This window comes from Mchenga conophoros, linkage group LG14 (genome assembly GCF_057382185.1).
Source record: "Mchenga conophoros isolate Kocher_MC1m ecotype Shallow Benthic linkage group LG14, M_conophoros_male_GT1.1, whole genome shotgun sequence".
In the NCBI taxonomy this organism is placed as follows: Eukaryota; Metazoa; Chordata; class Actinopteri; order Cichliformes; family Cichlidae; genus Mchenga; species Mchenga conophoros.
The window spans coordinates 31,521,065-31,536,645 of NC_140539.1; the positions used below are offsets into that span (position 1 = coordinate 31,521,065).

The 15,581-nt window shown below is 38.9% G+C and overlaps 1 protein-coding gene across 6 annotated transcripts in view; it reads left to right on the plus strand.

Annotated features, from left to right (window-relative positions):
* Positions 1-15,387, plus strand: part of frya (furry homolog a (Drosophila)) — a 46,530-nt gene extending 31,143 nt beyond the window's left edge. For 4 of the 6 annotated variants that reach the window (XM_085243928.1, XM_085243930.1, XM_085243925.1 and 1 more), the window contains exons 34-62: positions 8-176; positions 327-417; positions 516-598; positions 1,004-1,154; positions 1,329-1,432; positions 1,682-1,867; positions 2,677-2,875; positions 3,299-3,420; positions 3,538-3,725; positions 3,909-4,003; positions 4,099-4,679; positions 4,859-4,956; positions 5,030-5,200; positions 5,299-5,439; positions 5,897-6,076; positions 6,856-7,020; positions 7,369-7,443; positions 7,569-7,739; positions 9,520-9,720; positions 10,249-10,392; positions 11,174-11,337; positions 11,425-11,632; positions 11,982-12,131; positions 12,203-12,301; positions 12,390-12,473; positions 13,265-13,282; positions 13,470-13,580; positions 13,687-13,892; positions 13,988-15,387. In XM_085243928.1, coding sequence (XP_085100054.1) covers positions 8-176; positions 327-417; positions 516-598; positions 1,004-1,154; positions 1,329-1,432; positions 1,682-1,867; positions 2,677-2,875; positions 3,299-3,420; positions 3,538-3,725; positions 3,909-4,003; positions 4,099-4,679; positions 4,859-4,956; positions 5,030-5,200; positions 5,299-5,439; positions 5,897-6,076; positions 6,856-7,020; positions 7,369-7,443; positions 7,569-7,739; positions 9,520-9,720; positions 10,249-10,392; positions 11,174-11,337; positions 11,425-11,632; positions 11,982-12,131; positions 12,203-12,301; positions 12,390-12,473; positions 13,265-13,282; positions 13,470-13,580; positions 13,687-13,892; positions 13,988-14,246 — 4,614 coding nt within the window. In that variant the 3' untranslated portion in view covers positions 14,247-15,387. The other 2 variants (XM_085243927.1, XM_085243929.1) reach the window with 2 other exon arrangements.
* The last annotated feature ends 194 nt before the right edge of the window (positions 15,388-15,581 follow it).

Sequence of the window (15,581 nt, forward strand, 5' to 3'; positions counted from 1 at the left end):
TATTCAGATCAAGAAGGTGGTGATCTATCTATGCCGAAACAACACAATCCAAACCATGGAGGAACTGATATTTGAGTTACAGCAGACTGATCCTGTGAATCCTGTGGTGCAACACTGTGATAGCCCTCCTTTTTATCGATTTACAGCCACAAGCAAGGCTTCTGCAGCTGCTTCAGGTACATCTTTTGAAAAAGCTTGCACATATATATTTTTTGTTTTTTGTTTTTTGTAAACCACCATTAAAATTCCCTTCTGGGAAAGATCCAAATTGTGCATGTGAAGCAGTGTTGGAGTTTAGCCTCACTTGATTTCTGATTAATTTCTAGGCACCACATCAAGCAGCAATACTGTTGTTGCAGGCCAAGAAAGCTTCACTGATACAGATGATACCAAGACTTTAAAGGAGAATGAGGAGAGGTGCAGTGGGCAAAAATGTCTTTAATTGTGTGATTGATTTAACGCAGTGTTATCAACACCCTACCCTATTATCAAAAAATCTTTTTCTGTGACTTCAGGCTTACTCATATAATACGAGCACATAATCGTCTGGAATCGCGCTACAGCAACAGCTCGGGAGGATCTTATGATGAAGATAAGAGTGAGTATTTTTCTGTACCAAGCACCTAAGAAAGAAAATGTGATTGTAATGGTTTTGATGAGTATAGAATATACAGCCTGGTTGGAGGGTACATTGGTAATCAGCCATATTCCAGTGATAATTTATGAGCAGTGCAAAGTGGCCTGGGGCTTTTTAAGAGACTCTGTGATAATTGGCACTAAAATACAAGGAGTTGAGCCTAGGGCCCCCACACTGCTGCTAGTGACCCAAAAACAGCTTTGTTAAACCCTCTTAGCCTGTAATGGTTCTAGAGATAAATGTGGCTAAACATAATCTGACGATTATTAAAAGAATCCTGGAAATTAGTTATGACAACTATATTTCAAAACTGAAGTTCTTTTTTGTGTATTTACATCATGAACAATGGGCTCTTAAACCATACAGGTGAACCTTTGCCACCCTATGCTGACTGGCTTGTGGCTGTTATTGAGACCAACCAGCCCCATCCTCTGCCCATGCCTCTGACTGGAGGATGTTGGGCTCCACTAGTGGACTTTTTACCAGAGACCATTACTCCCAGGGGACCACTGCACAGGTTAGCTGCTATAACCTGCTATGTTGTTTCTAAATGAATTTACTGTAATAGTATTCATCTGTATCCACCACAAAAAAGTTTTTATTTAAATCTATCTTAAGAAATTGATTTTCTTAGGATATGAAATGGTGTTTCACTCAGAGGGTTAATAGTGTGAATGTTTGCTTATTATAGGTGTAACATAGCGGTCATCTTCATGACAGAGATGGTCGTGGACCACAGTGTGACCGAGGATTGGACCATGCACCTACCTTTGCTGCTACATTCACTGTTTTTGGGTAAATTCACAGTACAATCAGTCTTCTCTTTAACAGCTGTAGTATAATGATTACATATCTAATGATGCACTGTAGAGTTGAGTGAAAAGTGCAACTCAGAGAGAATCCCTAATGTTCTCTCTGTAATATTGTAAGGTTTTGATCTTACTGTGTTACTTCGTCCCAGATGACCATAAGGAGTAGCTGAAATTTAAATTGAATTGACCGTAAAATAGACTTATTTGTCCAATTATGTTGTTTTTATTCAAGGCATGGATCACTTTCGTCCAGAGGTGTTTGAACACAGTAAACGACTTCTTCTCCACCTGCTCATCGCATTGTCATGCGACAACAACTTCCACACTATTGCAGCGGTCTTATTGCAGACACGTGAGATCAATGGTACCAAGACCCTCACCTGCAAACCAAGCATTCAGATGGAGTACTTGCCTTCAGGTAAGCATCTGCCCTTTTCAAGTATAAATACATTCACTCTTCACTGAATGGTTAAAGTAGACCTAGATGAGGTTGACTGAGCAGCTGGCCCTTTGACATGCGGATCTTGTCTTTGGCTAATATAAACTCGAACATTAGGAAGGAATGGCTAGCATTCCTTTCAGACAATAGATAAGGTTCTTATCTTGAGAGAAAATATTTGGATGCTGTGCCAAAAGCAATATGGAGCCCAGAGCACATCAAAGGTCTTGATTAAAGCATTCCATTCTGCTATTTTTATCCACTTTCCCAAATTGGGGCCATCTGCTAAAGCTTGCATGGCTGGCTTTAGCTCCTCTCTTAGCTGATAAAATGTTTTGCAAATGTCTTCACATTTTGAAAGTATTTGTTGTCCATTTGACCATGTGAAAAAAGAAAATGTATATCCAATAAAAATGTATTTTATTAGCAATAAAAAAAATGCTATAACAATAGTTTAAAAGCGAAAGTAAACATGCTTTATACAACTTTCTTTTATATGCGTGTTATGTTCATGTGTAATATGTGGTTTCTTACACAAAGGTTTGGCTTTTTGTTTATAACAAAAGAGTGGTTAGCTTTGCAGCAATAATAATAGGAACTACTGGATCTACATCCATGAAAATGTTTTAGCACAAGTCATGTGCTCACAACAGCATCTCTTCTTCTTGCACTGGCTAAATCCACCTGTAGCTTAAAGTTGCAGTTAGGTATATGAAATCAAACATTCATAAAATATATACCACTGTAACTTGTTTGTAATCACACACCTGTTTCTGTGATGTGTTCAGGAGGTTTTGACTTCCTGCGGGAGTGTCAGGCATCCCCCGGGCCAGACTCGGGTTTGAGTTCTTCGTCTACGTCATCCAGTTTAAGTTTGGGGGGCAGCAGCAGCAACCTGCCAGAGATTTCACAGGAGGTGGAAGACCTGGTGGCCTCCAATAAAATGAATGACAAAACCAACAAGCTAATTGAGTTTTTAACCACAAGGTATGGACACAGATTTGAAATTCTTCCGTTAGAGTCACTCAGCAAATGCATGAGTTTTTACACTGTAGTTTTGCAAACAGAAAAAAATGTATGGCTGCATGTATTAAAATATTGCTAGTTATGGGCTTGATATGGTGATAAACTTCTTATATTTCTGGTTTTTGGTTCCCACCTAGTGGGGCTGCTGGATAATGCAATTTCTTATAAGCATAGCTTAGATCTGAGATTTAAATATGACTGGCATTTCCCACGATTAATTGAACACACTGTAAATTTAAATTAAAACTGTCATCTTACAAAACTAATTAAAAAATATTTAGGATTGTATTAATTGACAGGCACCTTATGCTGGACTTGGCACTGTTAATTTGAATGATTCAGAATATAGTTTGTTTTCAGTAACTAAAAATGATTGTTTTATAGAGCATATGGACCTCTGTGGTGCCATGAAGACATTTCACCAAAGAACCAAATTTCAAAAAGCACTGGGCAGCTGACGAATTTTCTGCGATATGTGGTATCTGTGTTCAAAGAGTCCAAGTCAGGTAATTCTGTATGCCCGTAACAGTAATTCTTTCATTTTCTTTAATTTGATTATCTCTTAAACATTATGTGTAACTGAATGACTTTCATTTACACATTTCTGTCTGTGTCTTTGTCAGATTTCCATCTGGAACAGCAGCTTAGCGACATAGCGCTGCAGACAGCCTTGTGTAGCTCATCGCGTCACTACGCTGGCCGCTCCTTTCAGGTGTTTCGAGCCCTTCGCCAGCCAATATCTGCCCACGCTGTGTCTGACCTTCTCTCAAGGCTGGTGGAAGTCATCGGTGAACATGGAGAAGAAGTGCAGGTCAGAGCGCCATGTGTATACTTGAATGGTGCCAGTTTTTATGTGGGGATTTCTTGTTTGCATCATTTATGGTGTCAAATGTTGGTCGTCCGTGTAGAAAATTATACTATTGTATGTTAAATTATTAAATTGTATTATCAAAATACAGTCTAAAAATCTATGTGTGTCTTTTTTTTCTGCCAGGGCTATGTGATGGAAATATTACTCACGCTGGAGTCAGTGGTGGATAACTTGGCTGAGTGTCTCAAAAACAGTGATCTCATGGCTATTTTGACAAGGTTTGTGTCTCCTCTACATGAATTTATGTTCAAAGATGGTATTTCTGCCCAAATATGTAGTGACTTTAAATTATTTCTCCATGCTATCATCACAGAGCCTCATCCCCAGAATTCCTCACCAGTTTCAAGCTGCTATCTAACAGGAAGAGCACAGGGCAGCTCAATCTCAGGAGAGAAGAAAGGAGCAGACATCAAAGGAGCTCCTCTGTTCCCAAGAAGTTTGGAGAGGCAGACCGGTGGTCTGATCCACCACGCAGTGCCACACTGGACCGTATCCAAGCCTCTGAACAGCAAGCTCTGTTAGCTAAGGTTCGCAGCTCATCCTCATCTAGAGACAGTGTGACTGACCCAACAAGCATCAACCACCCCAGCAACCTGCTAGCCACCATCTTCTGGGTGGCAGTGTCACTGATGGAGTCAGACTTTGAGTTTGAGTATCAGATGTCTTTAAGACTGTTGAATAAGCTGCTGGCCAACATGTCACTGGACAAACAGGAAAACAGAGAGAAGCTGGAGAAGCTGCATAATCAGCTAAAATGGAGCACCTTCACTGGGCTGCAGCAGCTCCTTTTAAAGGGTTTCACCTCCATGTCTACAACCGATCTCACGCTTCATCTCTTATGCCAACTGACTCCTGTGTCGCGAGTGCCTGTTGTGGACACATCACAAGCCATAGGTATAATGTAGGAATCAATAAATAAGTGGTTTTAAAAGTAAACAGTGGACGGATAAACTTTACATTTATATATTTATATTTTTTGTACTTGTACAAAGACACATGCTTTGTGACTTTTTTCCTAAATTTTATATTAATGTCATTTGTTTTGTTTTTCGGGGGGGTTTTTTGTCTACTAGGTTTTCCTTTGAATGTTCTCTGCCTGCTCCCTCATCTGGTACAGAACTTTGATGGCCCCACACAGTTCTGTCAGGAGGTTGCTGAGAGGATCGCACAGGTTTGCCATTTTTATCCCTTTTTTTCATTTCACAAATTTCACATCTTAAACTAACACACCTTTGTGTTTGTAGGTATGCCTTGAGGAGAACAACGCCAAGCTTTCCAACCTTGCTCATGTCATGGCTCTGTATAAAACCCACTCCTACACACGAGACTGCTTCTCTTGGGTCAATGTGGTGTGTCGATATCTTCACGAAGCTTTCTCGGATATCACCCTGAGTCTGGTCACTTATATGGCAGAGGTGTGTACAGCTGAAAGGTGCTAAGTCACAATTACAGTGTGTTAAAAGTACTATGTAAAGTGAGTTTTCTCTTTTCTTTTCTTTTGTTGTTGTAATAGCTGTTGGAGAAAGGTCTCCCAAGTATGCAGCAGACCCTTTTGCAAATTATCTACAGCCTCCTGAGCCACATGGACTTGAGTGTAATTCAAGCCAAACCCTTCAACATAGAGGTGCTCAAGACAATAGAGAAATTTGTCCAGGTGAGTTCAAATGGTCCTTTTTTATCGGGAATGTATTAGTTTGAATATGCAGTGACTTTATGTGCCATCGAACATATTTTAAAAATAGAATAAGTTGACAATTTTGTAGAAACTCACTAACATATACTTTGCATGCGCATGTGCTCAGTTCAAATCTTTAGCTGAGAGCTCTGCGTAAGAGTCTTGTATTCCTTGCTCTTTTTCTTAGTGCTCATGTGAAAAAAAAGGAAAAAGCTGTCTTATGTCAGCGCTGTAAATTTGTGGACACACCCAATCTATAAACAGTCTGCTGTTCTGCTATGGGCCAAGCCTCTGCTTATTCTCATATGGCATCCATTTCCCTTTAGTACCTCTGTAACTATAAATAAAACTACATGAAAACTGTGTTTTTACATCTTGTGTTGCTCTTTGTCTGCACATACAGGTGAAGTTGTGTGTGTTTCTGTTTTTGCTGTAGACTGTTCATTGGAGAGAAGCACAGAATATACTCAAGCTGGTGGTTTCTCGATCGGCCAGTTTGGCACAGCCTTCATTTCCACAAAGTGACCTCTCCTACGAGGACATCAGCCGTGTCTGGGACCGCTCTTCCAAGGCCTTGCCTGGGAAAACGCTGGATTTCCACTTTGACATATCTCAGGTTAGAGGCCATTTCTTTGACTTTCTTTTCACTGTGTGAAAGTCCTTGTTGTTCTTGTGAAAAGAAAGGTTAATCCTTGAAATGTATGCTCGCCCCTGTATATTTCCCTGTATTTTCCAGGGTGTGGTACTTGTTGAGGTTGTGTGGAATCTTTTAAAGGTCTTTGGAAAGGAAACATTTCTTCCCCTTCCTTAATGGTGATATTTCTTTTCGACCAAACCCTGTGAGATTAGCTTGAAAGCGTGAAAGGTAAACACAATTAGTCAAGCAGTGCAGAGCTGGAAAGCGATGTAAAAGATACAAGGAGAGCGGCGTATGTGTGGGAACCGAACAGGGAGCTGTTTGTGTAGTTCATGAATGGCAGGAAATGATGTCAGCTTTTTGCTGCCGTCTTTGTATGTGAGTCAGGGAGTTGTAGTGAGCAGCCAACAGGGTGGCTTTAAACTTTAGACATACTGGGCACACCAGTGATAGTTGTTATGATATTCGGACATTTTAAGATTGAGTATAAAACCGAGAAAGTTGATGTTTTGGGTTTGGGTTTTTTTCTTGAATGTCAAGTGGAATAAAAGCTGTGACCACTTGTAAAAAAGCAATCAGCCTATCTTGACGTGTTGATTGCTTTACAGTCATTTTGGAACTGTGAGCCTAGACGAAGCAGGAGCTGTCAAGGAGCCTGAGTAATGGATTGACTAAGCAGAGAAAGACTTTCTCTTCTTCCTGCTTTTGCTCATTTTAATTTTGTCCTCACAATTGTTTGTTTGTGTCGATTCTTTCAGACGCCAGTGATTGGTCGTCGTTTTGATGATCTCCGACGCACTCCAGGCCAGGATGTGAAGAGCATGACAACAGCAGTGACCCACAGCACCTCCTCTACCTCCTCTGGATCCACTTTAAACAACGTGTTGGTGCCAGTCAGCTGGAAAAGGCCTCAATCTTCTCAGGTGAAAACTTATTCCCAAGGGGTCAATGTGTAAAACTGTTAGGATTTGACAAATGAAGACATTGCATGTAATTGTATTTCATTATGCAAGACAATCACAACGCAGGATGTATTTGATGCACATGCTGTGTTTGAGACGTCTTCATCCTGTTTATTCCCAAAATTTAAATCCCATTGTATATCCAAATAAGGGGAAATGCATGTTGATGCCAGGCAAATATGAGACTAAATTTTAAAATGGTAGGATACTCAAACAGATACAAAAGTCAAATGTTCACAAAAAACTATAATGTGGATCAAATTAAAGGGATTTATTCACAATATTTGGGTGTTCTCTTTCCCTCTGCAGAAAAGAACACGGGAAAAACTGGTGAATGTGTTGTCTCTGCTGGGACAAGAAGTGGGGCTCACAAAAAATCCTTCAGTAAGATATACTTTATGTTGTCCGTTGGGAAATTCAGCACTCTGAACTTTTTTTAATCATGGATTTTAAAAAAAAATAACAATTTTGCCTTTTTTTTGTTTTTCTTTGTTCATTGTTCGGTATAGGTGATTTTCTCAAGTTGTGGGGAGCTGGATCTTATGGAGCACCAGCCTAGCCAGGTATCCTCTGATGACGGGACTCGGGAACCAGAAAACACAGATGACACCACCTCAGAGCAGCAGTTCAGAGTCTTTAGAGACTTTGACTTCCTGGATGTTGAGCTTGAGGATGGAGAGGTGAGTCATGGGATGCTTGGTAGAATAATTACTTATACTTTAGATGTTAAAGTAGATGTAAAACAAGAGCAGTAAGAAAACCTTATAAAGACTGTAATGAGGATTTTCCACTGAGGAGCAGTACTGTGTTGGGTCAAGTCTGCCTGCTCTGTGTAACAGGGTTTCTTTTTCTGTGTTTTTTTTCTATCTGTGCTATCTAGGAGCTACAGGTAAGTTTAGTTGTGTTACATTTTTATTTGCTGTGTTCTATGAATGACAATTTGCTTGTGCAGATATTTTAGTCGACTGACGGCAAAGAGTAGAAAGTGTGCATGCATGTTGTGTTAGTTACAAAACTGATTCTGCAATGTCCCTGTATTAGAGAGTAGAGTATTGGAAACACAGCATGTTATTCTTAGTTCTCTCACCAGGCTTATCATCATGGTCTAGTAGTTGCTATTGAAATATAGGGTATCTTAAAGCCCGTTTTACCAGATTTACCAGTACTTGATCTCACACTGGCACTCAGCCTAAGTGGTTATGTGACTGTGGTTATCAACTCAATAACTCAAACCAGGGCTTTCCAGTCTAGCTACAAGTGTGTTTACACAAAAGGGATGGTGTTGGCAGCATCTGGCCCAATCAGAAACATTGACAGGTCTACTAGCAAAAGAGCAACTAATCTTACAAGGAAAGACAAAACTGTGATATTAGGAAAATACAGAGAGGTCAATTGCAGAATTCAGGCTGAAACAACAGGCCTGCTGCAGACATATTGGTAATGTGAGTGTGTGTGAAAGGAACTGTGCGCTTTGTACAAACACATTTTAAGTGCTTCAGTCAGTAAGCCCGGAAAAGATTTTTAATGTTAAAGTCTTGACTATGTGAAGTCAGGAAGCAAAGCTGGCACTATGTAAGTTGACAGACTTATCAAGCTGTAACATTAAGTGACAGAAAAAACTGATGGGTTTTAATTGTTATTCCATAAGTTATCATAATGTTTATTAATATTTTTTTATCATATGATTGACATAAAGTGAATACATTTAATCATAATTTTCTATAGTTATATGGCTATCTGGTCAACATCATATGATTTTCTAAAGCAAGCCACAGTTGTTCATATCATGGAGTGTTGGCTCCATCTAGAGACTCAGTGGAAGAAATTCTGCTCAGGTTTAACCCTCCATCACACTGAAATCCAAACAGTAAATTACCTTTGCTAATTGTAAACATTTAAACTGTATTATTTGCCAAGGATGTAAGAAAAAGCTGTTGTTACTTCTTGAGACTCTGAAATGTACTTAGTGTGGTTTTTAGGCTTCACTAACACCATATTTTCAGGAAACTCGATCGAAAAAACCTAAATGATTAATATGGGCAAGAAATGTCAAAGTCAGAGCCTTTACTGTGACAGGTTTTAAACTAATCGTAGTTGGATATGCTTGTTTTGTCTGTTGATGTGGAGCTTTGGTGGAACGTGAGAGTTGGCTAGCATCCATGGAGTCACGCTTGAAAATCACTCTGTATTTTTTTTTTTTTAAAAAGACCAAAGCAATTAAAGCCTGTTAATATTTGAATTGTGACCATGTTAAGGAGGGCTTACTGCATTGAGCACCGCTGTTCCTTCCTTTTTTAGCTTTGAAGGGAAAAAACTCTCCCATAAACTGTCCCCTCCCAGAACCAGCACTGCATGGTTGTGTAAATGTTGGTGTGAAGTATGTTTATGAAGTTTGTGTTGAAGAAAAGATTATGCTGTGCTACTTGGTACTCGGTATCTAACAGATGTTTACTGTTGCAGGGAGAGACTATGGACAACTTCAACTGGGGTGTGCGTAGACGCTCTATGGACAGTCTGGACCGAAATGACCTGCAGCCTTTGGAGGAAAGTCAGATGTCCAGCAGCATGCCCAGCCTCAGCAAGCTCGCTCATGAAGATTCAGACGAGTCATCTGAGGAGGATTCCCTGACCACCAGCCAGACACTCTCCCACTCACAGCTTGTAAGTTTATTCATTTGTGTTATAATAATTGAAAATCACAATGAAGGTAAAACCTCAAATAACAGTTAAAACCAACTGTAACAAGTAAAAGGGATTTCAAGGACAAACTCTTTATATCTTAACAATTCAAGAGTTTTTTTCTATTGTGCCACTCTCTGTGCCAAGCTGTATAGGGTTTAAAAAATGTCTTTCTCTCTCAGATTAAGACTTTTCCTCTAGTGTCAAGCTTAGGGCCAGATTTTCAAGTCTGAAAATATAATGGGCCTTTCTGTCACATTCTGTCTTGTTCCATTACCTTTCTGTTATTCCATGACAGAAAGAGCCATTCAGCATTAGCTAAAGGTTGCTAAAGTTGCCGTAGCAGACTGAAACCTGTGGGTCAACACAGCTATCATCTTCACCTCTTGCTTTTGAGTTTTAAGAAACTCCACTACTGTCGGTGATACAGTTTCAGACGATTTTGCTGTTTTTAGTTCAGTGCCGTTTATTTTAAAGATTCTATTAAATGTTTCTTTGTCTCTTTTTCAGACTGTCAGCCTCTCTCCAACTGCAGAGATGAGTAGCATTGACTCTCCCTCTCCCTTCTGCGATACCACTTCAGCAGATTCGACTCCTCTGAGCACCAAAAATCCAAGTTTCGAGGTCCAACAACCAGAGGACTCGAAGCACCGGGTGAATAAGGGCTTCAGAGTGTCTGAGATTCTGGGAACTACTAATTCCTATCGTAGTTCTATAATAGAGTTCTTTACTAATTTTGCTAAATAGGAGCTGTTCTGTTTTCTCGTGTATTGAATGTTAAATGTGCTTTGGGTTAAGGCAATCATAGGTGTTATTTTGCAACACTGTGACTTTTCTACATTTCCTTTCTTTAGAGTAGAGCATGAGTGACCTTTTCTTGATATTTCAGTAGTTGCATGCAAAATCATAAAAAAACAACTAAAATTGACAAGCAGGTGATCTAAAGCTTTGGGCTCCGGGCTATTTCTTGTCTAACTTTAATTGTGGCAGTTTGTCTGGGGATGTGAGGGGTTGTAGCCAGCAGTAGAAACAAAAAACATTTCTTTCTTTCTGTATCTGTCTATTTAAGGCAATGTGTATGCCTATTGCTTCTGTGTGGGTGGCTGTAAGCAAAACTAAAATCTCTCAGCATGTGGAAGGTCAGAAAAGGTTTACACATTGCCTGTTTCAATCTCTGAGTGTGCAGAGCCACGATGCTGGCTAAGTTCAAATTTTTTATCCATTGAATTGGCATAATTTTTGCACACTAAATTGACCAAATAAAAGAAAACACCACAAGGAGTGTCCATAGGGTCCCATGGCAAGGTTAGTGTTACTGTTTAATAACTAAAAATAACAGAGGGAATACATTTCATGCATGCTGCTTCAGTATTTGTTTTGTAATTAATTACATTAATATTTCCAGTTGTCAACTGTCTCTTCTGCTTTCTTTCAGCATGAGATGTCACAAGAAGATGATGACAACATTGTCCATGAGGAGGACATTTCTCTTTCCATCACTGAGCTGCCCCCTGAGTATCACTGTGGTGACAGTTTGACAATGGATATAACTAACAATGATTACAAAGGAAAACTAGATCTTGAAGGCTGCTTACCAAGGTACCTATTGCAACATTTACATATTTAGCTATAAATAAAGTGTCATGAAAAATGCACTTCTCCTAAGATGTGGCCATATCCATTCAGTCTTGCTGAGGAAGAGCGAGATGACATGCCGGAGTCGCGTTCTTCACCACCACCGTCACCTTTCTTCTCTGCCATCCTTGCGGCTTTCCAGCCAAATGTGTGCGATGATGCAGAAGAGGCTTGGCGAAGCCACATCAACCAGCTTGTGTCTGACTCAGATGGATCCTGTGCCGTCTACACTTTTCATGTGTTTTCCTCACTTTTTCAGGTATTATAGCTTGACCCTGCAGCCAGCCTAATCCCAAAAGACATCAGCGCGACGTGTAGTATGAGATGTCAAATTGTATAATTAAACCGAAAGGTTAACAGGATTAGCTATAAGGCAAACTGACCTTTCAGAAGAGGACTGCTTAATTGAAAATTAGGGTCACTCCGTAGATGCTCTCAGCTTGAAAATCTCCTGAGATCCATTAACCGGTTGTTGTTCACTTCACTGACCAAAGCTGACAGGGCAACATTTCAGAAAAATTGAATTAATGAAGGATGCACTAGTGCCTTAAATTATGTAGGCGGGATTCTAGTGGTGTTACAGACAGCATGTTTTTTATGTTTTGCAGAATATCCAAACCAAATTTTGTTCTTTGACATGTGATGCCGTCACTTACCTTGGTGATGGCCTGAGAGGACTAGGATCAAAGTTTTTGAGGTCTTCTCAGATGCTGACATCATGTTCAGAGTGCCCAACACTTTTTATTGATGCAGACACAGTAAGTTGCCTGACATTTAGCGACTTCCAGTGTATTTCAACAAATTTAATGACAAATTGGTATTTTTCCAGATCATGTCTTATGGACTCCTTGAAAAGATGAAATTTAGTGTGTTGGAACTTCAAGAATATTTTGATACTTACAACAACAGAAAGGAGGCAGTTCTCACAGTAAGTGGTTCTTATCGTGTGCTTGTCACTCTAGATGTCACCTGTATGTTGTTGCTGAATTATTTAAATTGACCTCTGTTTTACACAGTGGTTGAGCAACTGTAAAGCTGCTTTTCCCAAGAGTGCTGGGGGTTCGGTGATAACGTGTCAACCACTGGAGCATGAGGAAAAGGTAATAATAATTATTATAAATATATTTATTTGAGCATCTCATGCTATCATATCAACAGTGGGATAAAGTAAAGCAGTGGGTTAGTATTTACTTTGGCTTAGATACTGCATTAAGCCAGTGTACAACCAAAATAATTGTTGATTATGTACATTTAACAAAAACTGAACTGAACATATGAAGGATTCCATTTCATCTGATCTTTCATACTGTACTTTCTGCATTGGGATTACTGTGTGATACTGTAGCTCTGTGAGTGTTACCTCTAATTCTCTTGCACTTTAAGTTTTTGACAAACTTAAGTTGATGCACGTCACATTTAATATTTCATATCCAGTGTGCATTGTGTTGATTTTCAGTTCTTCTGGGCATGGGAGTGAGCTCTCTTATGTTGCAATTTAATCAGGCTTCATAACTGAAGATGGTTAACAGCAAAATAGAAAGTTTTGCTGTTAAAATGTATGAATTTGTCACTTAAGTGAGTGCTGATTAACATGCAGAACATGCTTGGCTTTTCTTTTTCTTTTTTAAAAACGTGTTTTTATTTATTTATTTATTTTGTATTTAATAGTTCATGGAAACTATAAGCCCTCTTCATAATTCTAATTTGCACAAACATCTACCCTAACTTTCTTCCTCTGTGCATGTCAATAAAATGACACCAGTTAGACCTGTTCTATACTTCTCACCCACTCTATGTTGTAAATAATGACCATTTGCATGAATTTCATTCTCTCTGTGTGTTTTCCTTACTTCTTACTTCTTTTCTACCCCATAACATGCTTGCTTGATAGCAAATGGAATTTCTGGCTGTAAGTTGGAAAAGGCTTGTCTCTACTTTCCGATTTAAAACAAAACAACATTGTATTTATTGTATTGTCATTTTCAGCAAAAGGATACTTTTTTAAGTCTTCAATTGCGGTTGTGCAGACATTTTAAAAAGGAGGAAACAAGAAGTTAAAGACTTATTTTCTGATAATCATTTTCTATTACTTTCAGCAACTGGAGCTCTGTCAAAGACTCTACAAACTCCACTTTCAGTTGTTGCTGCTTTTTCAGTCCTACTGCAAACTGACTGAACAGGTCCATGCAATAAGCTCTGTTCCAGAGGTAGGTATATCTGCATTTGCTTCTCTTCAGTTTTTGAAGGCATAAAACACACTTTTTTTTTTATCTGTGTTCCTGTTCAGTAACATAAACCCCTCTCGACTTTTAGCTGACAAACATGTCCCAAGAGCTTAATGAGTTGAAGAGCAACCTGAGGTTAGCAGCTGCTTCAGTGGCAAATGATGAGATTGCTGCCTGTGAGAGTTCCTGCTCTGAGCCGGTTTTTAGCTCCTCCGAGGCTGCAGTGCAGGCCATCCTAGAAGGTCTAAAGAACAATGACTTTCCAACCGCTGTTCACTACATTCGTGTGTGCAGGTGAGAAAAGTAAAATTCTTGTTTCAGTGTTTATTAAAAGTGTTTTTTGATAAATGTGTTACTTATTAAAACAAATACTTATGATTTCCTTCCAGAACAATGTGGCCTAATGATATCTTTGGTAGCCACTCTGAGGATGAGGTCCAAACATTGCTGAACATCTACTTTAGACATCAAACTCTGGGTCAGACAGGAACTTTTGCTCTGGTGGGTTCAAAACAAGACTTGACAGAAATTTCTGTCAAGTTGATGGAACTTAATGGAGAAACTCGGGACATGATCCGAAGAGCCCAGGGCTACCGCACCATCACAGCTTTTCTCCCAGACTCCAGGGTTTCAGGCTCAACTCTCTGATGACTCTGACAGCCAGAACTACAAAACACCCAATGTCATGCCTAGTGTCACCTGTTGTCTGTGGTAGCTTCTATCATCTCAAGGGTGAACTTTCTCTTGGGAATAACCAAACCGCTGTTTCCTCTTCTTGCTTAAAGTACATCAGAATGTCATGAAGTCCAATCTTCAGATGTGCAGCAGTACTGTTGTTTTTAGACTGATGAGTGACTTTGCTGTTGCAAACACAGTACAGCTTTTATTGCACTAATAATAGAAATGTCACAAAGCAGCCTGTGTGTACTGAAGTACATAATTTTCACATTTAAAGAAAAATGAAATGAAATACCAAAGCTGAGTTATTCTCTTTCAGTTATGTTGTTTTAATTGTCAAGGGAAAATGTGCAATCCTTCACTAAAGTGGAAGAAATTTACTGTCTCCTGAAATTATGTATTTGAATATCATAGCATTGGAAAACATGAACACTGTTAGCACAGAAAAAGGGAGGCTTCATTACTTGGTTTGTGTGTTGGTGTAGGTGTGTTATGAGTGTGCTTGAGTGTGTGAATTCAAGTCTGACGACCATCACAGATGGAATTATTAAGACTGATTTGTATACTGCAAGTGGTTCATGTTAAAAAAATTCTGACATGCTGCAGATCTACTGTAATGTCTCTCAATCCTACAAACTCTTGTGTGGGTTATCTGTTACTCAAAACATCTTACTGTACCTTTTAACTGTGCAGCTTTTAGCAAATAGGTAAATTATTTATATTGTTAACAAAAGAAAATGTGCTTTTATCAGACTAGATTTATAGAAAAAATATTTTATTTTATCTGTTAAACCTGCCAAGCGTGCAAATTCTGTGTACAATAAAAATGTAATAGTAAAGTTTATGAACAAAGAGAGAAACTATTTTAAATGAAAGAAAATGTACATAGTGAAAAGGGGGGCTTTGCTGAGACTCATCAGATTGTATTTTTATGAAGTTACAGTTTAGGTGCATGCAGAGTGAGTAGCTACATATACATATATATATATAAATCTTCCACAACAGTGGTGTAGCCTTTGGCCTTGTAAATGCTGTAAAAACTGCCTTTGCAATGTACTGTACTTTGGTATTCTGTTCACTAATACAACAATAAAATTAAGCTTAGATTTCTTATTTGTGGTTGGAATTTGTTATTGGAATTTATTTATTTGCTTATTTTTATTTATCTGCTTAAACTGCGCAGATAAATAAAAGTGAAGAAGTGAGTCTTCCAGCTTAGTATCATATAAAGTCAAAAGTTTAACGACTGCTTACTAAATAATTCAATTAGATTATTATTATTGTTGTTGTTAGTAGTGTAGTAGT